Raw genomic sequence first — 10995 nt, forward strand, 5'->3', positions numbered from 1 at the left:
AATAAATTGGTTAGTCTCTAAGGTGCCACAAGTACTCCTTTTCTTATTGTCAACAATAGGACTGCTTCCTAGTACAGACAGACCCTTGCAACTGCCAGTTTCTGGAGGCCATTCATGTGGAAAATCCATGTTTGAGAGCTTATCATGATTTTTACTAAGGGTTCAAATGATCACTAGATTTGGGGAAGATTTCAATACAGGCCTCCCACTTATCTGTACTCCTCATCTCCAGATGTGTCTATGATAGCAGGAACTCCACTTCAGCCCTCTGGGAGTTAATAACCTGATTGTCTGCTTCTCCTCTTTTGTTCTTAAAGTCCAAAAGGGCATAAACTAGTATGAGACCCAGCAGCCAATGCGGGTACATAACTTACATTTTCATAGAGCTCATAGAAGTTTTATGTGTGGGCCATGATGCTTCTGGGCTGGGCCTGGACAGGGATCGGGGGCCTTTCTGCAGGGCAGGGAGAAAGAATAAAATCCTCACCGAGAAAGGAGAGAACGTATATTAGTAGAGGGAGGTGGGCCAGAAACACAGACACAAGCACACCCACACTACATACCCCGCCCTTTCCCCCAGCTAGCTTCCTGCTCTGCTAGGACAGAACAGCTAGGGAAAGAACGGGGAGGAGAAAAGAGGAGCGAGAAGGAGCACAGAAAAGAGGAGAGAAAAAAGAGAAAATAGATGATCATACAGAAGTGAAACTTTGGATTCAGTGCTTGGAAAAAGGAGGCCAAGCCACTGTAACAAGGTCTCGCTGTGGTTTGCTACCTTCCCACATTCACTGCTCACCAGCATATAAAGAGCTCCCTTGGGAGTGTGAAAGGAGTCAAGGGAAGAGAAGGGAGAGCTTTTGGTAGCGTCTCTTTCTCAGGTCAGGGAGAGGAAGGCAAGGAATATATTCAAAAGAGGCTTACAGATAGTTCCTTGGAATGAAGAGAGAAGGCAAGAGAATATATTGGCTGGTACTGGCTCCAGAAGGCTATCTCTGGTGAGTGTATGCTGAAAGTGATGGCACAAAGGCTGCTGCAAAAGACTGTCTTGATGGAGGCAGCTGGAGAATGTGTGTCTGTGCGACTGCTGTGTGAATCAACGTGTATGAATGTGCATATGTGCTTGCAGGAGTTCAGATGTGCATAGGTATAACTGTACGTATACCACAGCTGTGTATTTGTCTATGGGGGAAGGGAGGTGTGTAAAAGAGAGTGTGAGTGCACACATAAGTAGGCTTACAGGGTTAGCCCCCAAAGGAACAGTGCACATACTAGGTGCTTCAGAGAAAGGCAAATGTTATGAGGATATTCCCTCCTGATGTCTTGAAACATAAGATTTGATTAGCCCTAGTCTGGTTTGTAGAATTACAACTATTAATGCTCACAATATCACCCATCCCTTTTTTAAATCTAGGCATGGCATTTGATACAATGTGTGTATGAACATTTGTTTGTGAGTGTGCCTATCTAAGTAAGAATACTTGAGAGTGTGCTTGGGAGTAGATGTGGTTGCCTATATTACTGTGTGTCTGTGGTATGTCTGGGTACATGCATGAACATGTCCATGTATGTGCCTGTTTGTGAATGTGTACATGCTTGTGTGGGTGTATTCACCTGCATGTGAATACATGTATGTGCAAGTGTATGCCTATGAAAGTATGTATGCAAATGTGTTTTTATATCTGTATATCTATCATAGAATCATAGAATATCAGGGTTGGAAGGGACCTCAGGAGGTCATGTAGTCCAACCCCCTGCTCAAAAGCAGGACCCATCCCTAATTAAATCATCCCAGCCAAGGCTTTGTCAAGCCTGACCTTAAAAACTTCTAAGGAAGGAGATTCCACCACCTCCCTAGGCAACGCATTCCAGTGTTTCACCACCCTCCTAGTGAAAAAGTTTTTCCTAATATCCAACCTAAACCTCCCCCACTGCATATCGTTTGTATGCGTGTGTGTTTGAAGCTGTGTGAATCAGTATAATCTGTGTGAATGCAAGAGTAAGCATTAAATAAAGAGAAATTTGATTTTGATTACAAAAACAAAAAACATCCTGTGTAGGTCCAGGCAAATGTCCAGCACTGGTGTCTGTATGCCTATCACTTCTCTCCCTCTCTGTGTCACTATTTCTGTCTTTTTCCTGTTCTCTGTCCCTCTCTCCTTTCTCCCCAGCCTGAGTCTGGGATTTCCTAGGTATGCAGCTCCATTTCTAGTCTCAGGCTCTGCACTAGCAACATGGGAGGCAAGGGCCCTCTCTCTGTAGAATGTTCCTGGAACTGTCCAGTGTTTGCTAACAAAGTCTGCGTCGATCTTAGATAGGGACAGGGTGGCCTTAGAAGCAGCGTTCAATACAGCACTGACTTCACATAAGGAGAGCATTCCCTAGCCTGGGATGAGCTTGTGGCTGGCCTATGGGACCAATGTTCACTAACACCATAAAGCAAGGAGAGGGATCCCTCAGGTGTTTCCCTAGGATTGACCAATTGTTAGAGGAGACTTGTGCTAGTGTCAGACGATAGAGGGCGTCCTTGCACTGTAATTTTGCTGTGCTGTAAGTATTGACTCTGAGGTTTGCCTGCTCTATTCTCCTGAGTTTTCCCACTAAGCGGGGTAAAGGAGGGGACAACTCCTTACTTCTGGTCTTTGCTTCAGCACCAGAGGTCCCTGGTATTTGTGACATACAGGCTGCAACACAATGATAATCCCTGTCTCCTGCAACAAAGAAAAGATGACAGGGAGAGTCAACCAGGGAGTCAACTGGGGTACTTGGAACGTGGAGGTGGGAAAGAGCCAGCCAACAGGAAGGGATTTGGAGGGGCCACAGTGCATCTAAAATAAACCCCAAGATTTGTGCTGAGTTTTGCCTGTGTGCTGGAATCAAAGCTGAGTCTGGTCACAGCCATAGGGTATGCATAGAGCCCTGCAAATCTGGGGATATCTACCTTATATCTGCAGATATGTGCATCTGTGGATGTGGATATCCACAGACCATTTTTTGTGGATTGCAGATCAGATGTGGATACAAATTATGTAGCCACACAGGTATATGGCTGCATGTTGCACATTATTTGACAACAGACGCTTATGCTCAGGCAACTGATATTCCTGTGTTCAAGGATTCAAGTGTGTACATGCCACATTCCATTATCTTTTGTTACTCCATTGTGTTTGCCTGTCATTTCTTTTATATATGCCCTCATGGGAGAGTATTTGCATGTCTGTGTACATTTGTCCACACTAATTTCCTCATATTTGTGCATGTTGACCTGTAGACATGTTTGCATATGTGTATCCTACATTTGGTGTGTATTTGCATAAGCATGTCCTCATGGTGATGTGTATTGATATTGGCATCTATTTATATACCTGTGTCCCTGTGTTGTGCATGTGCATGTTCTTGTGGTGGCATGTATTTGCACAGGCATGCACCCATGTTGACATGTTTTGTGGTCTCATGTTTTATGTTCAAAACCCCTCCATATCTTCCACAGATCTCTGTTTCCCCAGCTGCCCAGCCTTCTCCCACTGCCTGCCATCACCATCCACATCACCATGTGGGTAGAGTCACATTGGAGAGGCATCCGCCAAGCTCTGTTGTTTGTCTTCACTGCTGCACTTCTCACTGGGGTCACCATGCTGGCTATCTCCTCTACCATCAACCCAGTGGGATTCTTCTTCCTGGGGGTGGGGGGCATGTGCCTGATTGGCTACCTGCTGAGTGTGTTTGTGGAATGCTTCCTGAAGCATCGGCACCCACAGGATACAAATCAGGCAGCCACAAGGAGGCAGAGCCAGGCAGGGTAAGCAACTATATCTATTACTTCCCTTTATTTACTCCTTCCTTCAGCCACAACCATTTTAATCTTTCCCTTTCCTCATCCTTCTGCTACCCTTCTCCCAAGAGGCAAAAGTCAAAGTCCATTCCAGGAGGCACAGTAATCTCTTCTCCTCCCATATGGAGGTTCCCAAAGTCACAGGATTTTAGAAATGTAGGATTAGAAGGGCCCTCTAGAGCAGTGTTTCCCATTTTTTTTTTATACCAGATACTGGTTTGCTGCCTTCCTAAACTGTGTCAGGGAGATCTCAGGGACTGGCGCTGGTCCATGGACCAGTCGTTGAGAAACACTCCTTTAGAAGTCATCTTGTCCATCCTCCTGTTAAGACTGGGCTAAGTATTTTTTACAACACAGATATCACATTCATGGTATTCCCTTCACTGACTCAGAGTCCATTTCAGAGGCCACATAGATCCAGCCCAGTTTTCTCTGCCCCTCAGTAATCCTGTCTTACCCCAACCTTCCCTGCAACGCTTTCCTGAATGCTAGCATCACTAATGAGCCAGAACAGAACAACTACTGTCTTGCAACAAAATGAGCCACACAAGATAGGAGATAGAAATAGCTGGGGAAATGCTATGGTATGGTATATGCTCAGCTGGGTTTCTGCTGCTCGCTTCTCCAAACCTCATCTCCAGGGCAATTATTCCCTAGAAAAGTAGTCTCTAATTTTTGGTGCCTCTGTGTTTTGACTGTCCAACTTGAGACACACAGGGACTGAATTTGAGAGGCGTTGAACACCCACAACTCCTATTGGCTTCAATTAGAGCTGTAGGTGCTAAGCACCTACATAAATTAGACCCAAATTGTCTATAATTAGACACCCAAAAATAGAGTCCACACAGGGCCTTAAGTTCTCTGTACCTCAGTTTCCCCTATCTGTAAAATGGAGATAAGAAGTTACCCATCTTGGTAAAATATTTTCAGATCGTCAGATGCTGTATAAGAGGAAAAGATTATTTATTATTAGAAAGGCAACATATTAAAAACTGATTTAAATATTTTTTTAGATATTGTTCATTGCCGCTGCCTATTCTGGAGGCAAATAGCTCATGAGAGTTAAAAAAAAAAGATTAGATATTATTAGGAAGAACTGCATCTACAATGTTGTTACCTAGGATAAAAATGACAAGGGCTGTCAGTTCTCCTGACAGATACCCGTTAATTCTACATGGAATAGAAAGTTCCTATTATTTAAACTAAAATACAGTATTTCTTATTTTCCTTACTCTTTGTCTTCAAAAAACCCACCACTGCCAGTCTGATATAGTACGGTAGAGCTAAAAGGTGCAGTGTTTTTTCTCCCTATTAATTGATTTTAAATGTTGGCAGATCTGCTAAACTGAGCACCAGTTGATGGGTCAGGAGGAAACCAGACTAGATAGATTAGTATGATCCATTGTGGCAAGTGTTGGAATACCAGGCTAGATGAACCATTGTTTGGATCCTGCACAACAGGAGGTGGGATATTGAATTATATGAACCAGTGTTCTGATTTAGAGTGGCAGAACATGGCATACAGGACCATATGGACTAATGATCTGAGAACTGCTGACCTGTTGAGCTATTGTCTGTTGCATGGCCCCCATTCTGGAGGACTCAGATCCCCTCCCTCATGGGTTTATCTCTGTGTAGAGTATAAACATCACAATGTCCTATTTAGTCAATGTCCCTATCTTTTGTGTGTAGGGTGAATGCTGCCTATGAAGCACCAGCCTATGAGGAGGTGGTGACAATGACACCAGCCCCAACAGTCTGGACGATCACCTCCAATTCAGGCACAGTGCCCTCAACAGTGGGGGAGCCCCCACCATACAGTGTGGTCATTGAGCCGCCCAGCATGGCAGAAACTGGGGCGGAGACCTTCAGCATCTCAGTGGCATCAGGCATCAGGCGTGCCTCTGAGACAGACGCAGGCTCCAGGCTGCACCTTAGGTTGGTGCTGCCCCCGAGGATGCAGCGCTTTGTCTCAGATATCCATGACGTCAAAGGTGTTGAAGAGAGGCTGGAGCGGCTGGAGCCACTCACCCCACCACCTGCTTATGAGAGTCCCACTGATGATGATGTCTTTGCAGAAGCTTTCCAACCCTCAAGACAATGATTAAAAACAGACAGAGCCTGCTTGTTGTGGATGAGGCACAAAACCTATCTAGTGCCACCACAAACTGGAGAAAGGGGGTCAGTGCTGCGGGCCATGTCATGGAAGCACCAAAGGGTCCACAATGGAGGATGTAGGGCAAAGATGGAACATTGAGCCCACATATTTGCCAACATCCTGGATCATTCCTTAGATTTCATGCTGTCTTGGCATCTTCCTCAGAAATTAAGTTTTAGGTTTTTCCAGAAACAATACAATAACTGATGGGCTGTGAGTTAGAAACTATCCCTTAAAGTGGGTTGTTCAGAACCAGGGTAGTCTTAGATGAGAAACAGAAATGAGTGACTACTCACCAGCAGGTACCAAAGACATTAACGGCCTTGCAGAGACAGCCCTACATTTTATAGGGTCCTACACTACACAAAGTCCCTGTCTGTCTGCATCCCCTCCTGAAAAGCTATTTATGGGACCCCACAGATTCCTTTGCCTTCTCTCCATGGAGCCAAAAGGTGGAGAAGAAACACAACTGTCTTAAAGGAAGCTGGGAGAAGGAATTAAGGGACTTAACTGTCTGCCATGGACTGCTGGGACCAGAATCAGATGGGTCTGTGCATGTGGAACTGATTGCAAAAAGTGTTCCAGAGCCACTGAAGGCCACAGCCCAGTGCAGCTGCATTAGTTGCAGGAGCCCAAGTTGCCCTGCATCCTTGGAGAATAACCAGAAATCTAGGTTCCAACTTACTACAGTCTTGAATTTATATATTTTTTTAAACTTGTATTTTTAGTGCTGTTGATTTATGATTTTTTAAAAATACAATTAAGTGTGTTTCAGCCAAAGCTTCACTTCCCAGTGACTTATTAAATATTACTGGTATTACAGTAATGGCTACATGTTCCAACCAAGATCAGAACCTCATTGTGCTAGGCAGTGATAAACAGATAGTAAAGGACAGTTGCTGTCCCAAACAACTTACAAGACAATGGATAGGAAGAAAAAAAGTGTGTGTGACACCTTATATGGCAGTCTCTTTTGGCGTTGAAATATATTAATTTTGTTTCCCATAGAGGCACTATTGCAGAGAGAGAGAGAGAGAGAGAAGCAGTACTCTTCATACTTAAAACAGTAGCAGGTCTACCACTCCTTGAACCACACTAGAACTTCTGCAATAAAGCTTTTGATTCTACTGGAATCCTTTGCATGTTCAAAACAATACTGCAATGGACCCTCTTGACAGAAGGGGCATAGAGAGACAAAGAATGAAGCAGTATGATCTAGAACAAGAAGCCCAGATGCACACTGCAAAGCACAGTGGACTAAAGGAATGAACCCTAGATCAGAGAATGGAGGTATCATAGCCAGCAGCAGGGGTGGGGTGAGCATACATCCAGTTTTGGCTAGGACAGTCCCTTTTTTAAGCCCAGTCCCGGCCCCCCAAGGGGCTGTAGTTGGAGCAGCTGCAGCAACCAAGGGTGGGGAGGTCCAGCAGCCGACCAGCAACCAGATAGCAGAGAAGGAGGGGGTGGTGTCTGGCCCAGCCAGGGGGGAGCAGCTGGAGCAGAAACAGCAGCAGCAGGGAGAGCCCATGGCCTAGCAGCAGCACCAGCAACAGGAGCAGGAGCCCTCTCTCTCCTTTCTCCCTCCAGGCCAGAGGGCAGCAGGAGGGTGATCCTATTGGGATCCAGGAAGTGGGCAGGTGAAGCCCTCCCACTGCTAAAGGATCCCCCCCAGCCTAAGAGTGGGGTCCACAGGACCTGGAAACCAAATGGTTATGGGGGTCAACTAATGAAAGAACAGGGATAGGAGTGCGATTGAAGGGTCAAATGAAGGGAACCAGATGGGGACACCGAGCAGAGAACCCCGGACAGCGCCTACTGCTCCTCAAAGGCATCAAGGGAGTCAGTGGATGGCACCCAGAGGAACTCTGCCCGGATACGTGAACGGATGGAGGATTGGAAATAGGCCCCACAGTCACAGGAGACTCCATCGGCCGACCTCCTCACGCTGGTTTTATAGATGGCCGTTTTAGCCAGGGCCAGGAGGAGGTTGACCAGGAGGTCCTGTGACTTTGTGGGGCCATGGATAGGGAGTGCATAAATAAGAAGGTGAGTGGAAAAGTGCAACCAAAATCTTAACAAAATGTCTAAGAGGAGCTGGAATAGGGGCTGCAGCCTGGTGTACTCCAGGTAAATGTGTGCCAGGGTTTCCCTCATGCTGCAAAAGAGGCAGGTGTCTGGGATAGGGGTAAACTGCGCCAAGTACACGCCCGTGCTCACGGCCCTGTGAAGGAGCTGCCAACTAATATCCCTGGCGGGCCTCGGGACCAAGGTGGAGTAAAGGCTGGCCCAGAGACAGGAGGCCGAACGACAGACCATCCCTACACCTGAGCTCCAAGAGGTCCCGGACCACATACAGGTTGTCAAAGATGGTGCGGCCCAGGACGGTGTAGGTCTGGTCTCGGTGGACCATGTCCGCCACCATGGACCCTAGCTGCAGCGAGATGGCTTTTGCTACGATTTTGTAGTCCATGCTAAGGAGCGAGATGGGACGCCAATTTCGTAAATCACGGAGGTACCCCTTCTTCGGCAGTAAGGTGAGCACGGCTCGCCTGTACGAAAGAGGGAGGACCTTGCTCTGCAAGGACTCGGCCCAGACGGTGACTAGGTCTGGCCTGAGGACATCCCAGAACATGCGGTAGAACTCCACGGTCAGCCCATCCATGCCCAGAGATTTATTGGTGGGCATGCAGTGGAGGCTTCTGAGAACTTGGCCAGAGTGAGAGGCAGCTCTAGCTGGTCTCGGTCACCCGCTTACTGTAGGGAGTTTGTCCCAGAGCACTCTGCAAGTGTTAGGATCGGTCGGATCCCGGGAGAAAAGGCCTGCGTAGAAGGCCCTGGCTCTCCCGCACATCTCCACTGGATCCGTGAGGGGGGTGCCGTCCTCTGCCAGAAGGTAAGTGACATACTTCTTGGCCCCCCTCCTTTTCTACGGGGCATGGATCATGGCTCCCACTTCCTCTATCTCCCGAAGGAGACGGATGTGGGATTGAACAAAGGTGCCTGGGGCCCGATGGTCTTTGAGGGCCCGGAGCTCCTCCCACTTCTCCCGGAACGCTCTGCAGAGGGATGGATCCTCGGGGCTGGCGGTCAGACGCCTCTCCAGCTCTAAGTCCTCCTGTTCCAACTGCTGTATTGCCGCATCCCTCTGTCAGCTGGCGCCCCGGGTGTAGTCATGGCAGAAGAGCCGGGCTCGCACCTTCCCCAGGTCCCACCACCGCCGTGCCAAGGAATAGGCACACCGCTGCCTTTGCCAGGCCAGCCAGAACTCCTGGAAGGATGTCACGAAGCCCAAATCCTCCAACGAGCTGTTGTTGAAATGCCAATAGGCCGGCCCCAGCCTCTCCGGTGGTTAAATGATGATCAGAGAACGGGGCCGGCTGGATTCTGGAGGAGTGGGCCTGTGAAAGGTGAAAATATGATAAATAGATGTGGTCCAATCGGGAGTGGCGCGAGCAATGGGCCTCCACCCGGACAAAGGTGAACGTCGAGATGTTGTCCAGGTGGTGGTCGCACCAGACGTCCACTGGGGAGTGAAGTCTGACAATCTCCCGGAGGATGTCTGCGGTGGCCAGGCACTGCTCGGTCCCTGAGCAGTCCCACTCCTCGAGGGTGTTAAAGTCCCTGCCCAGGACCAGGCACTCTCGAGGATCCAAGGTGCCAAAGAAGGCGGACACCTGCTGATAGAAACGCAGCCGCTCCGGGCTCGATGTCAGGGCAGAGACGTTGACGAGATTGATCACAAGCCCCTCCATACAGATCCAGAGGTGCAGCAGGAAACCCGGCACAGTCTCGGCGACCCCCAGCACCTCAGGCTGTAGGTCGGGAGAGAACAGGGTTGCCACTCCAGCTGTACGAATGGTGAGATGGCTAAAGTACACCCTGTCCCCCCATTCCAGCTGCCAGCTGTCTTCGGCAGCTGGACCCATATGGGTCTCCTGCAGAAAAACCACAGAGTACCCCCACTCCCGAAGGAAGGAGAGCACCTGGCTCCTGCGGAAACCCATCCTACAGCCCCAAGTGTTCAATGTTACGAAGATGATGGGTGCCATGAGGAGGGCTTGGGGGGATCCTTGCTGGCAGGATCGCTCATGGCCCCCGTCGGGCCGTGCAGCAAACCGTGACCTACCCTGTAGGTGAGTAAGGAGTCACGGAAGAGGCGGACCCGCTGGTAGGCTGCGGCGGCCTGCTTCCCGGTCCTTTTACCCTCCCCCATGAGGGCCCTTGCGGCCCAGAGGATTTGATGAACCCTGGGGGCCAGGGGAGGGGCATCTGCAGAGCTGGCAGAGGGAGCAGCGGGGAGGGCCGCGGCTGTGGGGGCAGTCACTGCCATGGAGGGCCTGGTCTTTTTGGTGGGGCCCTTCCCCTTCTTCTTACCCTGGCCCTTCCTGCTGGCTGGGGGAGCTCCCCCAGAATCTGAGGGGGCAAGGGATGTGGCAGCAGCAGAGGTCACCCTGTTGCCTGCTGCTGCTGATGCCCCAGCGGGGGCAGTAGCCCATGGTTTGGCAGCGGCGGTTGAGGTAGAGGCTTGGGGGGGTGACGGAGGGGCAGGTGGGGGAGTGGCAGCTGGGTCTGCTGGAGGGGTCCAGCCTGTCTTGTCCCCTGCAATAATGAGCGGGGAGGGAGGGGAAACACCGGAGAGAGGAGAGGAAAGGGTAAGGCGGTCGACCACTCCTCCCTGCTAGGCTGCAGGGAGGGGAGGAGGGCGTCAAAAGGGGTGGACTGGATGGGGGGAGGCAATCAAGGGCTAGGGGTCAGTTACTGACACGGGGTGGGATTCAGGCTCCTCTAGCTGCACTAGGGAATGGGGGAAATACAACAGCATTGGGGGGGTGTAGTGAAAGAGGTTCAAACTAAAATGGGGAGGGGCACAAGCGCATGGGAGGGGGCATGGGCACATGGAGCAAGGGGCTAAGCAGGTTGGAGGTAGGACAGGGAATCCAAGGGGTTAGCTTCAGAGGCTGGGGTGAGGCAAACAAACAAAAGCTGCAGAGGGAAAAGGGCGGGGCAGGCA

General features: G+C 49.6%; 1 protein-coding gene across 1 annotated transcript; it reads left to right on the plus strand.

Moving 5' to 3' along the window:
• Positions 1 to 628: 628 nt before the first annotated feature.
• Positions 629 to 6709, plus strand: TMEM139 (transmembrane protein 139). The gene is made up of 3 exons (XM_073329134.1): positions 629 to 992; positions 3485 to 3793; positions 5519 to 6709. The coding sequence occupies exons 2-3, from the start codon at positions 3546 to 3548 to the stop codon at positions 5928 to 5930; spliced, it is 660 nt and encodes a 219-aa protein (XP_073185235.1). The 5' UTR covers positions 629 to 992; positions 3485 to 3545; the 3' UTR covers positions 5931 to 6709.
• Positions 6710 to 10995: the final 4286 nt, after the last annotated feature.

Source organism: Lepidochelys kempii, chromosome 1, assembly GCF_965140285.1.
Source record: "Lepidochelys kempii isolate rLepKem1 chromosome 1, rLepKem1.hap1, whole genome shotgun sequence".
NCBI classification, from domain to species: domain Eukaryota; kingdom Metazoa; phylum Chordata; order Testudines; family Cheloniidae; genus Lepidochelys; species Lepidochelys kempii.